This window comes from Platalea leucorodia (genome assembly GCF_965183815.1).
Source record: "Platalea leucorodia genome assembly, chromosome: 3".
Classification (NCBI taxonomy): Eukaryota; Metazoa; Chordata; class Aves; order Pelecaniformes; family Threskiornithidae; genus Platalea; species Platalea leucorodia.
Genome location: NC_138825.1, coordinates 38,171,949 through 38,192,599, shown reverse-complemented (window position 1 = coordinate 38,192,599; position 20,651 = coordinate 38,171,949). Strand labels below are relative to the sequence as shown.

Here is a 20,651-nt window from a genome sequence, read left to right as displayed (position 1 = left end):
CATGTTAAATGGTTTCCAGAGATCTTTCACATGCAGTGTATCTTACATGCCCTTTTAGTATTTAGAGTCTCTTCTGCTTTAAATTTCAGTAGAAGTGATCTTATTCACACAGAGAAAGTTTTGATCTACTGAGTCACATGCTTTGATTTGCAGCTTGGTAGTATCAATCAACTGAGCTTTGGAGAAAGCTCTGTTCAATTTCTAAAGTAAAAAAAATCTGTACAACATTTTGATGAAATACTTTTGGAGAAAAGTGGGCAAAATAAGTATTTTACATTCAGTTTTAAACTGCATATGCAGGAAAGCTGATTTCATAGTGAATTAAAAAAAAATATAGTATTTTTTCCTGTTTCAATATTTCAGAAATTTTATGTAGCTTTATACTGTTTGTGATGAGTGTACATCGCTTCCAAACAAAGTCTGTTTCTTGAATTGTTTCAGAAGTACCAAGAATATTCATTCATTAAGAAGCAAAATTAATTAAATATTATTCTTTTCACTGTTGTATTGTATATGCCTTTTTGTGAACTTAAATTTAAGATTACTTGAGTATTTTAATTATTTGTTTTATTTTTTATTACCTTTAGAACCAACATACATCACAATAGGTCCACCCACCTGTGAGATTTTGGTGAACTGCACTTTGACTGAAAAAGACTGTATCTATAGTTTCAAACTGGACCAAAATGGTTGCCGCATTTGTCAGTGCAAAACTAGTGAGTATGCAAAAATACAGTGGCTTCTACCTTTTATGTCAAGCTGTATGTGAAAATGCTAGTATGCTGTTTTTTCCATTCATAACATTGATTATATGTTGTGTTAGTATGTGTGTGCTTTATAGTTGTTCATCTTTAAAGGATAGGTTCCTAATTTCTGACATTGCTTGTTTGCTTGCTTAAAATGTGTTTGGAGGAAAACATAAAATATCTGGCTTCAGGTGAAAATTAACAGCTAGGTAGAAAAGGTAATAATTTGGGACTTAATATTCATTCAGACTTTGAGAAGGCTGATAAGACCTCCACATTTCATTTTCCTCTGTGTATGTAGAGTTTAAGAGCATCTAGCTTTGTGCGCTTCAAAAACCCAACAGCCTATTTTCAACTTAGCTTTTTTACCTCAAAACTTAGATTTTGGGGATAAATGTTTGAAAATTATATGCCTGCGGGGGTGTTTGTATATACACAAACATATCCTTATATAATTTTATTTCTATAACATATATATTTTATATATATATATATATTACTTTAGTTAGGATTTATGCAGGCTTCAACATCTATTTCCTCCCCAAGGAAAATCATTGTGCCTTGTAAGAACTTTGTGTGTGTCAGTGAAGCAGTAAAAATCTATTTTCTGTATGTGTTTCTTTAAGATGTTTACAGATGAAATATAAAGCAAGTCAGGTTGGTTGTTGGAATTGTCCAACAAAGGACACCAGTGGAGTACTAGTCTCAGCTGCAGGATGTGTCACTCTGGCTGCCAGCCCAGCCTAGCAGTGAGCTTAAACTCTCTTTGTGATTTTATTGGTTCTGCAGCTTCCTTGTAGCCTCTTGAGGCTTTCACAACCGAAGTATTACTCTGTTCCTCTTCTTTTGATTTCAGTCCACCCGTTCTCAGGCACTGTCTAAACCAATATGACTATTTTAGGGGTCCTCAGTAGAAATGGTCAAAATAAAACTCTGAATTGGTACGAACTAAAGACTTTTTTAGGATTGGATTGGTGTTTTGCTTAAGGAACAAGAAAAGGGTTTGTCCTGGCTTTTTTACCTTTTTTTTTTTTTTTTTTTTCATGGGGAAATGTGCAGTTTTTTATTTCCATAAGGTAAAGGACAGGACATCTTAATAACAAGTAAATATATGGCAAGCAATAATGTCATTATGGTAATACAGAAATAATACTTTTGATTACAAGTTGTATTCATGGCAAGGACAACTTTCCATAGATTGCATCCAAGCTATCGCATACATGCCTTACGTAGTTCGTCCTAACGACAAAATTAGAAATGTTAAGTTCTGCTTTTATCATTGTGATTTGATTTTCCTTCTTTTTTTGTTGTTGTTAAATTGATTGGGGAGTTTGACACAAACAAGATGGACATACTCGGCAAATTTCATCATCTATGCCTGTGCATGCAGACCGTCCTTCCAGTTTGGTGCACAGGAGACCCATCACTGCAAAGGATCATTTCTTTTGTCCTAGATTACCAGATTGCACGCGTACGCATACCACATCCCAGGAAGTCTCTGTTCTTGCTTGGAGTGTTTGATTAAATAGTGCTTAAGAACCTATTCAAGGGAATTTTTCTCTTGTCAGATTTGCTTGAAGTTATGTTCATTGTGCAGTAGCAAACTGTCTGGAGCAAACTTAATAGTATCATTTGTCTGTCATCTTTTTTTCAGTGAAATAACTTGAGTTGTAGATTGCTTAAAAATCTTCTCAGTCATTCAGAGAGGGGAAACCTTTATTTTCTAAAGAAATGAAGACAAATAACAGTTTGGAAGTTTTCATCACTTGGTGGTTATCAGTCAAAATGACAGAAATGGAATTTTTCTATCAAGTAATGTCTCCCGCTTGCAAGGCTCTGGACAAATGAGTGTGTGAGCACTGAGAAGAAAAGAATTTTAGGTCACATATGCTGAAAATGTACTGCACTAGTTCTCTGCATTTTGAGATCCTATGTACTTTAATGTCCAAAGCAGTTTAGTTGCATCTTGGCTCTCTAAGAATGTGAGAATGTGTATTATCGTTAGCTCGTGTACACTCCTGTGGACTTCTGGAAGCATCGCTGTCTTTATACTGCACCCATGTGTTTCTTGCTGGTCTAAGCTGCTTGACTGAGTCAGATTTAAGGTGCTTCAGTAAAGGAGGCTCACATGACCCCCATTACCATTTGAAGTCATCATATCCTAATTCTACTAATATCTTTCCAACAGTTTCCTTTTTTGCTAATTTCTCTTTAGAGGTCTCTGCTGAAGATTTGTGATACTTCAATCTATTTCAGCCAAAATAAAAGCAAAATGACAAAGTGGAAGAACAGAGAGTAAAGCTGTACATTGTTCCTCATTATTACCTTCATTTATATTCCTGTAGCCAGAAATCAGTACCACAGGTTTATTTGAAATAATTATCGAAGTACTATATCGTGAAACTTGTTTGGTGCTTTATTGTAATTTAGTTTCAAGTTTATCCAGCTTAACTCAAGCCAACTACAGAATGAGAAGGAAGAAAGAAGCAAATTGTAACATTTCTAGAATACGATTTTCATAGAAGTAGTTTACTTTGTCCTTTATACTTCTTCCTGGTTTTGCAGTGAATGCAAAAACATGCTGTAACAACATGCAGTGAAAACATACATGCTGTAAAATAAAATAAAATAAAATAAAAATCAGAGGCAGACCACAGTTGCAACAGAAGGGAAGAAAAAACTACCACTGAGCAAAGAATGAGCATAGATAGATATGGGGGGAAAGTTCCAGTGAGTAGAGACGGAACCACAAATGATGAGGGAGAAGGAACGATCATACTGACTGGGAGTGTATAGAAGCCAAAGTGGTACTACATGAAGATAAAAGGAGAAAAGTATAATCCAGGATATAGGAGGAACTACTGCAAAATACCAAGAATAAAACTAAAACAGCAAAATGCATTACCAAAAAAAAAAAAAAAAGATGCTGTAAGATGTTACAAGAACAAGAAAAAATAGAAAACAGTAAATAACCAAAAAATTGTTACTTGTAGGATGCTATTGTGTTTGGAGTGTCTAGGCCTTTGCTTTCATAGGGAGAACTGAAGTGGATTAAAGTCTTTAGGAGGAGGGGTACATTAGGGGAATGAAACAAGACTAGCGATCGGCTCTTTGTGAGGCAGGACTCCTGTTGCTCTGAAGAGGACTAACGGGCACATTGAATAATGCCTGCTGATTGCAGTAACATAGGATTTAAAATCTGATAGTTGCTGCTGGACACGAAATCATTCTTCAGTGAGAGTCTGCAGTGAGGGCCAGTATTTTATCTGGCCTTGTCTATTCCCTGTATTATATTCATGAAAAAGAAAAAGCCTTTAAAATCTGTCCTGCAACTTAGACTATAGTGTTTTACCCCAAATGAATTGAACATCAAGTACTATTCAGGGTATAACTGCCAGCATGTATGGCTTTCGTATTTTTTAACCTTTCAGATCTTACTAAAGTTGAATTAAATTAGAGCATTGCTGTCAATTTTTAAAATTGCTTGCTTCATTTAGAAGGCTTACTTTTGCAGTTACAAGATGCAATTGTCAAGCAATTTCATTAATTCCAGACTGCTTATGGAGAGAGACAATTGTAGAAGGCTGAGAGGAGTCATTTTCCCTGCACATTATAGTGCACCATCATCCACTTTGTGTCGTGGTCTCTTTTGTCTGTCAAAGCAAACCATGAAATCACTGTTCAACAATTAGAAGTCTTGGTATATTTTGTGTTTGCACAGTTCTCTAGACATAAAACCACCCCTTTCCCCAAACACATTCTACATAGATACAGAAATATTTTTGGAAGAGCGTTGATACCTTTTCCTTAAATGAGAAGGAAATGTATTCTGCCATGGAGTTTAGAAGGAGTACTGTGATTCACTCTACACTAGCAGACATCCGCATCATAGACTTCAATATTCTGGCGAGTCACACCACCTCCCTTTATAGCTGCTGAAGCGGAGTGGAATTCCAATGTGGAATTTGGGTGTGGCAGTGTGGGACTTGGTTTAGTTGTGCAGACGTTCAAAGGTGGGATTGAAAGGTTGGAGGAAAGTTAGGTAGGTGCATCTATGGGCTGTCTATAAATAGCAACGGTTCAGGCTTTGAAAAAGTGTATGGAGTGATAATGGGAAAAAGCCTAAGAAAAACTTTGCAGGGACTGCAATGGGAGAATACATCTCAGCTCTTTTCTGTGTGTTAATCATTCAGTAGTTACAGTTTGGGATGGGTTTTCCTAGCCTTTCACTCTGCCTAGCCAAAACTTGAATATTTCATTCCTTTATTCCTGTAAATAATCCATACTCAGGGATGTGTTCTGAGCACTTCAGAACTCCCTCAGTATTAATTTTGTCCATTTAAATAAACATAATTTTTGTGTATTTTTATATCAAACTAGGGTGGGACAAATAATCACACACACTAATCATGCAAAGTGTACACTTCAGATAATGCAAAATTCCCGGAAACAGTAAAGTAAAATACAAATTAGGTAACACTTTTCTATTTTAGTAACAATTATCTCCCATTGTTACCTTCATTTAGCAACAAATTCCATGGAAAAAAAAAAAATAATAAAAACAAAGACAATCCAGGTAGTCTCCCTAAGTGCAAAAAGAGCACGTCTTGGATTTTTGAATAATTCTGTAGACCTGGCAGACCAAGGATGTGTTGTTACTCTTCTTCAGTGATGTGAAAGGCAATAGCTATTACATATTAGACGTCAGTTAGTGACATACAGCCATGGAAAATTGGGGATGAAGCATGTTTCTTAAAAATTTAAGGCTTAGGTCAGAAAAAAGTACATATTCTAAGTAGAATAGAAATATTAACTGTAAATACACATATGGAAGATAGTGGAAGTGCTCTGTGAAGAGGGTGGAATTATGATGAACTAACTGCTCATGCCAAATATATATTATCTGTCTTCTCACTAGAAGAAAAGTCTTTGGTGGGGATCTCTGAGGATTACAACAATATATTGGTTTTAGTAATGCTTACAATATATCTAATGCAATAGAAGCAGATAAGAACTTCACTTGACTTGTGGGGGACAAAAAAAACCAATGTGCTGCTAGAAGGTTTGTGGAAGCTTGATCATTTTCCAGTAATTCCACTTTTGAGATATCACTGCTACAAATCCATTTTCATGAAGTCATGTGTTGTATGTGAATCCTAGAGTTGTTCAGAGCAAGTATCCAAGCAGGTAATTTGCCTCAACGGACTCGTGAGATTATCTTTTTAAACAGGGTTTTCTAGCATCACAGTGCCCAGTCCCTTCATTTTTATCCAGCTATTGTGAATCGTGAGTTAATTCTAACAAAAGGAGGGAGGGTTAGTGTGGATCTGTGGAGGCAATATATTCAGAGAATTCCAGTTACTGATAAGTAACCTAGTTTTCTCCTTCATAAATTTGCCTCCCCAGATCCCCACCCCTGAAGATTAACCAGCAGTAGCAATCCACACCGAGAGGACGGCTGAGGAGTGCTTAATTATAAAGGTACTGTGAAACAGTTCTCCTGATATGATCTAGCCTCAGCGTCAAGAAAATAATGATGGTAAAGGTATGTAGCTAGCTTTGTGTAGCAATGCTACAAATTTTCAAAAAAATGGACACCAGCCTAAGCCATGTTGAAATACTGACATAATTCTTGTCAAGTATCTATTAATATTCTCTGGCAGTTATTTTTTATCTGTGAATTAGAGGATTGAAAACTAAAAGTATTTCAACAGGCTATGCATCTCTAGAATGCATTTTCAAAAGTTTTTAGACTAAGATGACTTTCAGTCTTTACAGTACAATTATCAACGTGTCCATATGTAAAATAAAAAATTGGAGAAAAATAAATATCCCAGTTGAACAGCTTAGAGGTTTTTTTATATGCCATATATATGCTAGCAGAAGGAAATTGAGAAGTCTTTTTTTAAATAAGAGTTAGCTGGAATTACAATCAAGCTATTAGAAGTTCAAACAGAAGACCTTTCTTAGACCTAAACATGCAATTCATGGAATTGAATTTTGTTTACTTTTCAGTTTGATTTTTGAGCAATATCTTATAACACTCCAAACACTCATAGGCTCATGCAAGGTGGGGATGTGAGCACTGAAATCAGGAATAAATCATGCATCTGATGGTTTGAATTTAGGCCAAAGAATTATGATTCCTTTGGAGGAAGGAATACCGTTCCTGAGAAGGAGATTGCATTGTATCTGAAATATGACTGCTGAGTGAATCCTCACAAATGCAAAGATTGCTAACATTGCATATCCTGGGGCAAAACTTCGTTGGTGTCTTGTTTGCAGGGTGGGCTCTGAACTATAATAGATCGCGTTGGTATATCAGGTGCTCTTGCGTGCTGATTTTTGTACCTGTCTTTCTTTCCTTTAGCAACCAGTCACTCCGTCTTACAGTGATCTGACCACCTTTTAAAACAAGAGTTGATGTTAGTGTTGAGAATAAGATGCTTAGTGGAAAAGAGTTTTTGAAACACCAGATGGTTTGTGTGCAGTGTGCTGTGTACAGCCTCATCATATCTTAGTAATCATCTGTTCTTATGACAAGACTTTCTTCTTCAGAGAGTCTTGTCCCATTCCCCATATCCCAAACAGATTCCCCTTAAACAGTATCATGCTCTTCTGAAACTCTTAACATTTGTTTTATTCTAGTCTGTGTATGAAACTGTGAGTGGGTGAAGAAAGAGGGAGAAAAAAACCACTATATTTAAAAGGAGTTTATGGACAGTGGTGACCAGGCTTAAAAACTTTGGTGCTATTTGTTTGTTAATAATTCACAAATGTTTTGGGGAAGACCAATTCATCTTCAACTGTTCTTTCCCTTTCTACCTGTTTTTTTTTCAACAGCTTCTTATTAAATTAATCCAAATGAATCCAATAATTTGAAATTCCTATATCCAGGTCAGCACATAATGTGTTAAATTGCTGCAAACTACAGAGCAAAATGTTTGTAAGAACTACGGTGTTTAGAGGGGTCAAAGTCTACAAGCAATAGCTTTTGCCAGTATAGTGAGGTCTAGTGAAAACTGCAACTAGAAATGTGGACCTGTTGGTAGCTGACTTTGCTGCTGCTTTTGCAGTCATGGTTGCACATGGAAAAGAAAACTCCATAGTGGTGTTGTGTGGGCTGGATACACTGCTATAAGTATTTGGTGCATGTTTTTCCTCAAGTGAGTATTCGTTCCTAGCTGGAGGATATTTTGATAATGTTGTTGGTTGAGGACAAACAGTTTTTCCATGATTATTGTCCTAGCCTTCTATTGTACTTCAGTTGAAATTCTTCCAGAATTTTATGTGGTATTTCAGCTAATGTCTGTCCTCACATTAAAAAAGCTAAGTATGGGTGGTAAAGATACAGTTATATTAGCCTGAGACATTCAGGAACACATTCATCTTTTTCTAAAGTTGCAACACGTCAGTATCATTCTGCGATCAACCAATATCCTGCGCCTGAAGTCCCAGCCAGTAGCACAAATTCTTGTTTATTCCCTATGGATGGCACGACTTTATATGTTTTCAGTATTACATTTCACCCCACTATTATTATTTTACCCCCCTAAGGCCTCCTACTACCTTGTGCAGAAGGATTGTTTTCTGTATTGGCATTACCTCATGGACATTTCACGTTTCATAAGAAAAATTAATGAATGTATTTCTACTACTCAGGTAGAAGAACTCTACTCTTCAGCCAGGTATTTCCCTAAGCAGCACAATGAGGGATGTCTTCCCTTTAATCGGTTTCCTATTCATCATTTTGTTTCTGTTTTATTCTTCTACCTCCTCTCTAACCATTAGTTTAGTTCCCTAGGTGATGTCATTATAACTAATCAGTCAGAGAAATAAAGATGGCTTACACTGTGTGATCAGAAGCTTGGTCGCATTCTGTTAAGAGTTGCAGTGATGCGCAGGTGTGTAACACAGTTCTCTCAGACCCTGAAAGGTAGTCTTCCTTCTGCACTAGCTTTAAAATGTTTCCTGTCCTCTCCTTTCAGATTGTCTGATTACCCCGGTACACTTTTGGAGCAGTTATTAGCCCACTTAGGGCTCGATCTCTTCTCTGCAAATATGTTGCATGATTTGGGATTCAGGTTCCTGATGAAATTTATCTAAGCAGAGGTGGAAAAAGCCCCCAAACAAGTAACCTCCTAACATTTTGCCATAATAAATTTCCTCAGTTCATTGCAATTGACTTTCATGAACTAGTTCTCTCTATTCTTTAGCATTTGTCACTTGAAATGCAAAGCCTTAGCAGAAAATCTGTTTTTACTTATCCTTTCATAATGAACTTGTGATTATTTTCTTAATGATTAAAGATATAGCTAAGGCTATAGAGATATTGTCAGGATGACAATTGCATACACTGAATTTGATTCACATTTGAACCTTTAGGCTTGCAATCATTTGTTTTCTTTTTTTTTTTTTTTTTTGCTTTCTTTCTTTATCTGAGCGCTACACTCTGCTCTGTAAAATTGATGGTTCACTCTGTTTTCTGAAAAAAACCACCTGGTTTAAAACAGTGGGCTATGGTTTTCAACAGACCTGTGCAGCAGACGTAAACTTTTTAGGTGTACCAGATGGTACCTCAGTTTGAGACTGCCTGTAATTGTCATGTTTTTAATAATGTTTCAGTAGGAGAAATTTAGATGGTTAGATGTGAAGTCAGAAAGCAGATCAGAATTCACTTTCTGATTTTCATGATACTGTATTTCTTCACAGAGAATGTTTTTCAAAAACTATTTAAAAGCTACTTCCACAGCTTGTAGTGTCATACCATCAGAAATTTAAGTATGAAAACATGTTAATTTTAGTAATAACTAGACTCTGTCAGGAGAGGTCTGTGTAGATTATTCTGATGTCCTCATATAGCATTGACATAATGCTAGTAAGTTCAGATGTGAACAGTGGTCCGTATTGACTTCAGCAAACTTTCCCTGTACATTTGACATACCCAGAATTTTGATGTTATTTTGTGTCCTCTTCGGTGTCTATTCCTGAGAGGCAGTGATGGTTTATCAGTCATCCATCCCAAGGCTCTGAAGAGCTTTCCATTCTTGGCCCCTTATCCTCAAAAGAATTTTCACTTTGTAATTTGCTACGTATTAAGCTGGGAAGATGTTGCCTTGAGACAGGATCTTCTGGTTAGTATGTCAGCTGACTATTTGAGTTTTAAGTATATTTAACATCATGAGCTACTTGGGATGAGACACTGTCTTCCTCCTTGTATAGCGCTGTCCTAGACACCTTGACCCTTTTAATAAAATATATTAACTTTACACATAAAAAAACTTGGTTTGCATGTCTGAAAAGCAGTTTCACTAACCAAATCAAAGTAATCAAAACAGAATGGAAGATTGAAAACAAAAGCATATTTGGCTTTGGGATTTTGAGGAATCATTATTATTACCTACATAAGTCTATGGGTCCTGATGAGATACATCCCAGATTCGTGAGAGAATTGGCTGATGTAGTTGCCAGGCCACTCTCCATGATATTTGAAAAGTCATGGCAGTCAAGTGAAGTCCCTGCAGACTGGAAAAAGGGAAACATTGCACACATTTTTAAAAAGAGTAAAAAGGAGAACCCTGGGAACTATCGACCTGTCAGCCTCACCTTTGTGCCTGGGAAGATCATGGAACACATCCTCCTAGAAGCCATGCTAAGGCACATGGAGGACAGGGAGATGATTCAAGACAGCCAGCAGCTTCACCAAGGGCATGTCCTGCCTGACCAACCTAGTGGCCTTCTATGATGGAGTAACTACATCAGTGGAGGAGGGAAGAGCTACAGCTGTCATCTATCTGGACTTCTGTAAGGCTTTTGACACAGTCTCCCACACTATCCTCCTCTCTACATTGGAAGGATAGGGATTTGATTGGTGGACTGTTCAATGGATAGCAAACTGGCTGGATGGTCGCATCCAGAGGGTAGTGGTCAATGGCTTGATGTCCAGATGGAGATCAGTGATGAGTGGTGTCCCTCAGGGGTCAGTACTGGGGCCAGTGCTGTTTAATATCTTCATCAATGACATAGACAGTGGGATCGAGTGCCCCCTCAGCAAGTTTGCTGATGACACCAAGTTGTGTGGCCTGGTTGACACACTGATCTGGTGTCATCTGCAGACTTCCTGAGAGTGCACTCAATCCCCTCATCCAGATCATTGATAAAGATATTAAACAGCACTGGCCCCAGTACTGAGCCCTGGGGAACACAAATTGTGACCAGCCACCAACTGAATTTGACTCCATTCACCACAACACTTTGGGCCCAGCCATCCAGCCAGTTTTTTACCCAGCCAAGTGTACGCCTGTCCAAGCCATGAGCAGCCAGTTTCTCCAGGAGAATGCTGTGGGAAACAGTGTCAAAGGTGTTGCTAAAGTCCGGGTAGACAACACCCACAGCCTTTCCCTCATCCACTAAGTGGGTCACCTTGTCATAGAAGGAGATCAGATTAGTCAAGCAGGACCTGCCTTTCATAAACCCATGCTGTGACTGGGTCTGATCCCCTGGTTGTCCCGTACATGCCACATGATGGCGCTCAGGATGATCTGCTCCATAACCTTCCCTGGCACTGAGGTCAGGCTCACAGGCCTGTAGTTCCCTGGATCCTCCTTCCAGCCCTTCTTGTAGATGAGCATCACCATTTGCTAACCTCCAGTCAACTGGGACCTCACCAGTTAGCCAGGACTGCTGGTAGATGATGGAAACCAGCTTGGTGAGCACTTCTGCCAGCTCCCTCAGTATTCTCGGGTGGATCCCATCCGGCCCCATACACTTGTGCGTGTCTATGTGGTGTTACAGGTCGCTAACCGTTTCAGCTTGGATTATGGGGCCTCCCTGTCCCTGTGTTTCAGCTCAGGGGGCTGAGTACTTTGAGAACAACTGGTCTGAATATTTAAGACTGAGGCAATGAAGGCATTAAGTACTTCAGCCTTTTCCTTGTCCTTTGTCACTATGTTTACCCCCACATCCAATACAGGATGGAGATTCTCCTTAGCCCTCCTTTTATTGCTTATGTATTTATAGGAACGTTTTTTGTTGTCTTTTACAGCAGTAGCCAGATTAAGTTCTAGTTGGACTTTGGCCCTTCTAATCTTTTCCCTGCATAACCTCATGACATCCTTGTAGTCCTCCTGAGTTGCCTGCTCCTTCTTCCAAAGGCTGTAAACTCTCCTTTCTTTCCCATACATTCTTTATGAAGTTCAAGTCTAACTTTAAAAATTATGACTACCTTATAAAGTCATGCATAATGAAAAGTTTAATTTTATTATCCCTTATATGCTGTTGGGGAATAATTTTGTACAAACATCCTACTGTAAAAGCTCCTTAAAAAAGGAAGTTTTTCATTATTTTAACTTGCTTCAAGGAACGTCTTTCTCTTTGTGTTGCATGTACATCACTCTTTACCAGAGAAGAGTATCTTAATTTCCTCTGCATTACAATGTTTTTAAATCAGCGTTAGCGGCTACATGTTAGAAAGATCTAGTATTCTTGATAGATCAACCTGAACTCTATCCTTCAAAAACTTGTAAGACTTCATGAAGATCTTTGTATATGTGTCTCTGAGCAAAGCAAGAACCTGAGATAAGGGTTACCATTGCTCTCAAAGGTTAGATCTGACAGAGGGTAAATGCTTAAATATATGACATTGGTGCTCTGCTGACAAAGCCAACCTCTAGAACCAGATGTGAAAGGTTCTGGCATTTATTCTTCTGTATTCTGAATGACAAATAAATTTACACCCTTTTAGCTTCAGACACCAAATTTGCATAAAGGTGGAGAGGTAGGACCCATGAACATGATGATGATCTTCATCCTACTTAAACTGAGAGTGGTTGTTTGGGTTAATACGGCTCTTACGTTGCATGGCACTTATATGCCCAAATTCCACCGCAGAAGTAGGCAGTGAATTTGCCAGTTTTCTGCAAGGCTTCAGTCTCACTCTGGTATACTAAGAAACATTACTTCTTTACCAAATGAGCATTAACCTAGCAGAATAGATAAGGAAAATCTTAGCTTAACCACATCTGGTTAAGTCTACCCATTGTTTTTATAAGTAGGTTATGCTATATTTTGCAGTCTTAAATGCAACAAAACAAAAACAGAAGAGAAAGCATTTAAGTAAAGCAAGGACTCCTTCTGTTTACCGTGTATTACCCTGTTAGAGACATGAAGATTATCTTCACATTTCAGACCCACAGAAGTAGTGTAAGGAACAGAATAAGTCAATGAGATGACCTCCTTTTTGGAAAACCCCGTCCCTAAATGTCCATATCCCTAAAGGAAAGTGGTCTTCAGAGCACTAATGAGGAGCACATCTGGAGGAGCACCCTGCAGCCGCCCTCTGTATAATGAGCATTTTGTAGTGGTGTGAATGTTTGAACTGGAGATGAGCTGTCCTTTGAATATCACTCTGAAAATTGACCCTTTGGATATCACCCATCATATTGTTCTCTTGAAGAAACTTGAAGAATTATATTTCCTTCTTTTTCTATTTTGATCTTACTTTGGCTATTGTAATGGTCATTCTTTTCCTGTGTTTTGCATCCCTAGTGTAACAAAAATCATTATTTTCTGCTTCGTCTCACCTCTGCAATCAGTAAATGAATTTTGTATCCCAGAGTATGTTAAGAGTGTTTTTCTGGCACTTCTTCTTTCAACAAGAACAAAAAGAAACTGATCATTCTCAAAATAGTATGTTCCAATGAGAGTGAACATTAATGACCATTGTTTATCTCTGTACTGGAGAAATTGAGATGCCAACAATCCAGCATTTGCCTTACATCACAAGAGGCTGATAAAACATGGTAGCAGACTGCAAGAGACAGGTCTTTTAGTCTAGCATCTCTAAGCTTAGATCACCTCTTAGGGTATTACAATTATATTTTCAAAAAGCAGGTCTTAATCACCAAACAATTGACAGCAAACAGCGTAAGGAATAAAAGTCGTGAATATATCCCAGCCTTTCAGTTCTGTTTAAAATAGAGGAGAAATAAAGAGGCTCTATATTGAACAGAAACCTATTAAACTCGTATAATGTATTGAAAATATATGTTATTTCAAATGTTTTATTGAAGGCTAACAGTCATGGATGTTGGACTCCTTTGGCTGTGCATCTGTTCATAAAATTATATATAGTGTAGGGTACCAGAACCCTAAGTTCTTGACTGGAACTGAAGACATCCTATAGTGACTGCTCATATGGTTTGGGTCATTACTGGAGAAGCCTATTGAATATTTTTAAATTAGGACAGTCCAAAGGTAAGGCTTACCAGTATTTAAAAAGTTATTAAGTAAAAAGGAACAGAAGATTTAGTCTGCTAAACATGCATTTGTCTGGTATAAACAGTTTTCACGTTGTGATAACCTGCGTGTGTCCTTCACAGGGGAGGAGCTGTGCACTGGCCTCATTTCGGGCTGTTCCTTGGACTGTTCCTTCGGCTTCCAGACTGATGTCCACAACTGTGAGATCTGTCAGTGCCGACCGCGGCCTAAGAAGTGCAAACCCATTGTATGTGACAAGTACTGTCCCTTTGGATACTTGTACGTATTCTCATTCTGAAAGCGTATTTAATGTAATCCCTGTACATATTGAAAATATGCAAAATCCAGGCATATGTACCTGTGTTTAGTTTGTGGCAAAGCAGAGGAAAATGTAGGAAAATAGAAATGTCATAACTTGCTGTGAGACTGAAAGTATTCTTCAAAAAGGCTTTTCATCAAGAAATTAAGAAATGGCAACTAAAAAACAGCAGCAGATTATAAAAGCAAAGAATATTTGACGAACAAGATGAAAAAGCTACTTACAAGTAACATCTCTTGCATGTAGCCTTTTGAAATGCTGATTGCATGGTCTGCTGTGATACCCTTTCATTTTGTAGCCCACTTATTTTAATCAAATTATTTTATAATATTTCAAGGTTTTTTTAATGTTGATATGACAGCACACTAGTTTTAGCGAGATATTTCTGATAGTTACTTTACAGGATTCATGAAGAACAGTACCATTGGTTATCTAAGTTTTCGTAAATGTGTTCAAAACCTGTATTGTTGCTGGAGTTTTTTCTCCATAAAAGGAAATACTTGCAGTATTTATTCATTTGTGGAACAGGTGACAAAAACTGGGCAGATCTTTTGTCACGTAGAAATTTCTTAGTAATCAGTCTGGTGGCTTCTATACATATTTTACCAATACATTTTATTCTTGACGGGTCCATTCCATGTTAGCGCCTGCTTTTCATAACAGTTTAATTTGTACCTCACGACAGCTGATCTTCAGATAATGTTCATATGTAATTTGTTTTCTTAGGATTTGTAATGAAGTTTACAGTGTTGCAACTCTTAGTGTTTGATACTAATATCCCTTTAATTTCCAGTTCATCTCGGAGTTCTGTTTGACACTTGTTCATAAACGCTGCAGGTTTTTATAACAGTAATCTATAGCGTAGTGTGTCCTCCTCTTAGTACGTGATTTTAATAAAGTTTGGAGGAATCAAAATACAGTGGAACCTGAATGATCAGAGAGATACCAGAGATTTTAGAAAAACAGAAATCAAGCTCTAACAGTGATGTTCCCACAGATTTAATCAGCTCTGCTGATAGGTGGTGCTAGTGAGAGAGAGAGAATACCAGCCTTACACCTCCCTTTAATCTTCATGCTATTCTTAGCCACAGAGTGGTGTTCTGCTTAGGTGAATACAGTGTTCTGGTTGACCGCCCTCTTATTGCCCATACAGCTCTTGCATTGTGCGTGGTGCTAAACAGGAGGTGGTACTACATCAAACAAAAAGCAGACCCATAGCCCACAGAACAATAATGGCGCAAGTATGCTGCAATACACAGCCATATAGTCCTCATATGGTGTAACCATTTCTCAAGGGGCACTGAAACCATTTGCACTAGCTTATATTTGGTTTTGAACTTTGGCACAGAAGAGAGAAAAATTCTGAATAATGGCCATCAGAATATATTTCATTGCTATTTGCAACAAAGATGGAAGCCCTCTTTTTTGTTCACAATACATAAAGCATCTTCAGCAGCAAGTACAGGACCAGACTGTATATCTGAACATTTCTTTTAATTTCTGTTTTATATTTGCGTTTTAAAAACAAATTCTCATTAACGATACTCAGCTACTGGTTATTTTTCAAACTGGTTTATAAACTCAGCAGATTAATCTAATGTGATACTTAAAGGGCACACTGAGGTTGTTAGATCTTTATACTTTAGGTTTATACTTTTTCTGTATTGTAGCTCTTAATTTATTGTCTGTAGCAGGGTCAATAACTTAAAGCTATCAGAACAGAATCCTCGAAGACTTTTTTCATTCACATGCTCAAGGAGTGTGTGCATGCATGTATTTGCATAACAGCAGAGACAGTTGGTATGAACTACAGAATTTTTTACTGTTTACTCAGTGTGACTGAATATCGTTCAGCTTGGAACAGGAAAAGCTTTTTTTAATTTTAATATTACAAGTCCATAAATTATTATTTTCAAGGCTTTAGCCTATTCAAAAGTTATAATATGAGAAAACTATTAAATAAGGTCTATTTAATGTCTATTGTCATTGCCTTTTTGGACTTATACAGAAATAGCTTGAATATATTCATGAACCAAAGTCTAGGTGTTTATTTCCATTCCAGCTAACTCTATTCTTTGACTTTTCTGCAGTATCTAAAGCAGTCAAGTTTGTTTCTCCTTCTGGTTTCTTTCATTTTAAACTACTGGTTTTCTTCACTGGCAGTCCCAATGTAAATGTCACACAGAAGTGTTCAAAATGTTTTTCTACGGCTGATAAGGATTGTTCTGAACTATACTTACCAAAGTCATTTACTGTTAATGTGTTTTGTTTGTGTACATGTATTGTTTACTGTTACATTCTTTTAGTTTATTGTACAATACCTTTCCCAACAATATGGATTTAGGAAGAAACACTCTCTTCCACATAATGAGCAGCTTCATCTGGTTTGGTTATATAAACTGTAATTTTTGTTTAGAGGAAAGTGGACAGTATTTTGGCAGCTTTAAATGGAACATAGTAGAGACCTTAATAACCTGTGGTGAACTGAATATTTTTTTACCTTCAAGAGTCTGAATCTTCAGGGAAAAGCAAGTATTCTTTTAAGATAAGCTAAGACAGTAAGTTTCCATTCCTGGGCCTGTGCTCCTAGTGTGTGTGACTGGTAGTAATGTTCTTGATTTAAGTCTACCTCATTAGTGACCAGACCATGTATAACTGCTAAAAAGAATAGTATTTTCTTTGGTCCTGTTTTTTTCCTTAGCTTTCAGTAAAGATGCGCCCCTTACTTCTGCTTACATATATTTTAACTCTGCAACTTCTGATTTTTGCTTTATTTTCTTAAGCAAAAGTTTCTCTTTACTGTTGTCTTCTATGCTACTTTTTAGTATTGCTAGCTTTGCAGTGAAGTAGGCTGTTCCATGTGAACTGAATTAATTAATGAATTAATGAACTTTGATTAATTCAGAAACTTGTTACTTGGTTTGAGAGGTCTGACTTTCATGGTCTCTCTCTCATGAACTGCGACTTAACTGGTTTTCTAAAGAAAGTTTTAAACAAAGATGAGGAAGATCCTTATGTATAACTGGAAGATGACCCTCGGATTGCAATGAATTTGACCTGTGATGTTAAGGGTTTTACTCTGACACACCGGTATAAATCATCAAGAACACCTTTTTGAACAACGACAAAAAAATCTGAAATAATTCTGCTGGCCTTCTCTTGTTGCACTTTAGGTGAAATGTGTCTGCATTATTTTGAAAGACCTTAAAGGAGAAATCTCTAAAAATGAGTATTAATATCCCATTTGGAAATCGAAGTTTTATTTTATTTCCCTCCATTAAGAGTAGGGGGATAGAATATAGATTTCTACTTCACTTTAAAGCATGTAAATTAAATCTGATCTGAAAATGCAGGTGCAGACATTAGGCTGTTGAAGTCCTCATAGCATTGCTTTTTGATACGCACCACAGAAGCCTACCTTCTGTAAGTTGAGGCTGTTCGCTAGTTGTATGTCTTCCATTTAGCCTTATCACATCATATTGTGTGATGCCTTAGGTACTCTGCTTTTACTTCTTCAGAGAAAGATAAGAACCCAAGAATAGAGCCTAAGATACTCTGCGCCTTAATAAACTGATTTTCTGTGTTTGAGTGCAATCCTCTTGATCTAGAGAGTCCCTTAGTCTGTGTGATCTGTGAGTATTGTCCTGCTGATACCTGTGCCTAAGCAGTTAAGGTGATTATTGTTAAGAAATTTGTGGTATGTGTTGATTATAATGTAGCTGATTGTATGGGGAAGTCTGAAGGTGTCTGTGCCATCTTCTTCAATGTGGACGTGGACATACCTGAAGCTTGTGTTAATGCCGTCTATCTACCCAGAAATGGTTCAGTCTTCTGAATGAAAACCAAAGAGGACTGAAGAGAAAAAAGATAGATGGGCCTAGCTTTATATAAAGAAATCGATCAAGTCATTCATTTTCCTGCAGTGCTTTCCTGTAATAAAGAACCGATATCTCAGTTTCTGAGACAGATAGGAAAAGTCCTATGAGTACTGTCTGAGAGTACAACTGAGCTGCAAGAGCACTTTAAACACAGAGATGCTTAGTCCCAGGTGCAAGTATTTTTCAGTGTCGATCATGTGCCAAGGATAATCTGTTAAAGGATACAAATATCGGGCACAAATTCAAGTGATTTTTCTAAACTCATGGAGGAAGCAGCCAGTGTCTAAGAAACCGTGTGATACTGTCACATAACAGTAGGAAAAATTTAGAAAAATAGTAAGGTTTATGACGCTGAAGAAGAGAATAATAAGACAGGCTTTATTTCCTGTGTTTTTTTTAATTTGTACATCTGAGGAAGACTAAAACTGCCAAGTAATAAGCTTCAAAATGTAAACTCAGATCTTCAGAAATTGAAAGTATCTGGAATTTAGTGAAACGAAAGAAAAATAGTAAACGGGTTAAAGTTAAAAAGCATAAATATTGAATCTTGCAATTTGCAACTATTCATTTGAAGTCCTAGACATGATAAAGTGACACATTGATCAGATGTTGACTCGCAGAGTATCAGATCTGGACCATGTAATGACTTGCCTAGGCACTCCCCAGTCCAAGGCACGCTGTCTGCCCCGTTGTACCGTATCCCTTTCAGAGGAGCCGTGGGAGGTTGGTGAAAACATCACACAGGCCAGGACTGCTCTGTGGGCTAGCAGTGAACCACACGGCTCATCTTCAAATACAAGGCATTATAAAAAATACAATGTTCAGCCTGTCACAGAATTACACTGCTTGTTGTAAAGAGTAGTAATTTTTAGCCTGTATGTATGACTCATTTAGTATCTTGACCTACAGAGGAAAATTACATATTTCTGTATGTGCTTTCTGTGCTTAGATAAGCTGAAACACAGTATTCTTTCTCCTTTTTTTTTTTAACTAAAGTGGGCACAAAACAGTTTTATTAGAAAATCTATGTGAACTATGTAGCAAAAACATTTTAGAAATTACAGCAAATATTAATGGACATAGTATGGTAGCTGGCAGTAAGATCAAGATGTTTTAAAAAAAGCTGATTTCAAGCTGATGCTAGTGTTTAAGGAACCCTGTCTTTGGGATGATCTTTCCCTTGCATTTGTGTGCACCTGAAAAAAACTGAACTTTAAACTTTTTTAAGCTAATTGGAAAATAATCTTCAATTTAAGTTCTGGTTTTAAATATAGAATGTAATTTAATTATGTATAATCCTTGGTTGGTATTTTTAAATGAGGAGTGTTTAGTAAGTCTTAAGATGATTGTAGTTTAAAAAAAATAAAAAACAAAACCAAACATTGGAAGTGAGCACCCTAATCTTGTCACTGTCTACAAAACATATGACTAATTGCACTGAATGAAAGTAATAACATTTAAAGATAACTATGTATGTAACAGTCTGTACTATAAAGGGCTAAAATTGTGGTAAGAAATATTTTAAGATCATTTCACTTCAAGTCTTACTTTGGTGCTAGAATTATTCAGATTTGCAGTTGCTTAGTACATTTGTTCAGTTCTTTACTGCTACCGTGCCAATTTCTTTTCTAAAATAGCAAACCTTATGTGACTTCCAAGCCTGTTATGACCATCAAAAGTATGGAATGTAATGGAAGACAAATCTCTATTTTAATGTAAAACTTTGGTCACAAATAGGAGACTAAAGAAGCAAGTGTTTGAAGAGAAGTATATTAGAGAATGAAAAGTTAAGGAGTAATCATCATGTTTGTGTGTTTTGGTTTTTTTTTTTTTAAAGACTGTCAAAGGTTAGTACTTGGAAAATCTGAGTTTGTGCATCTTTAAAGAAACCAAAACATTTTCACAATTGTCTGAAAAAACCCGGCTCAATAGAGTTCACTGTTTGAAAGCTCTACACGTTAATGGAAAGAAGCATTTCTTCTGATATTAAAAGGGCTGCGGTTACAGAGATTAAGGAGGAAAAAATAGATGGATAGGACAGAAAGTCTTCCATTCTCCATCCTACTGTGTGACAATTTGTTTTCCTCAGTCTTTTAACTAAAAATTAAATAAAAGTTTTCTAGAGCTTGAAGTCAGGCTTTCTAGCGATTTACATAATTTATTTCTTCTCTATGCCTCTAGATGTTCTTCTTTAACTTCCCATGTCTTTTCTTTGTTTTGGGGGGAACTGGTGTGCATTTAATGGTGTAATATTCAATGAGGGATCCGGCAGTTTCCCAATAAATGTTTTTCCCAGTTTTAGTGAGTTACGTCATTAAAGCGATACGTTTATCAGCAGACTCATGAAAATCATTTACTGGATCATTTACGCCTCTTTGTCTTGAACTTTTTCTTACAACTTTTTTTTCCCCTGTATCTTGAGAAGGCACAGAAAATTACTCTATCTGTATA

General features: G+C 37.0%; 1 protein-coding gene across 1 annotated transcript in view; it reads left to right on the top strand.

Moving 5' to 3' along the window:
• CRIM1 (cysteine rich transmembrane BMP regulator 1) overlaps positions 1–20,651 on the top strand; it is a 197,094-nt gene that overhangs the window by 148,856 nt on the left and 27,587 nt on the right. Inside the window, exons 8-9 of the mRNA XM_082308005.1 lie at positions 588–716; positions 14,126–14,282. Of these exons, the coding sequence (XP_082164131.1) occupies positions 588–716; positions 14,126–14,282 (286 nt within the window). The remainder of the gene's footprint in view (positions 1–587; positions 717–14,125; positions 14,283–20,651) is intronic.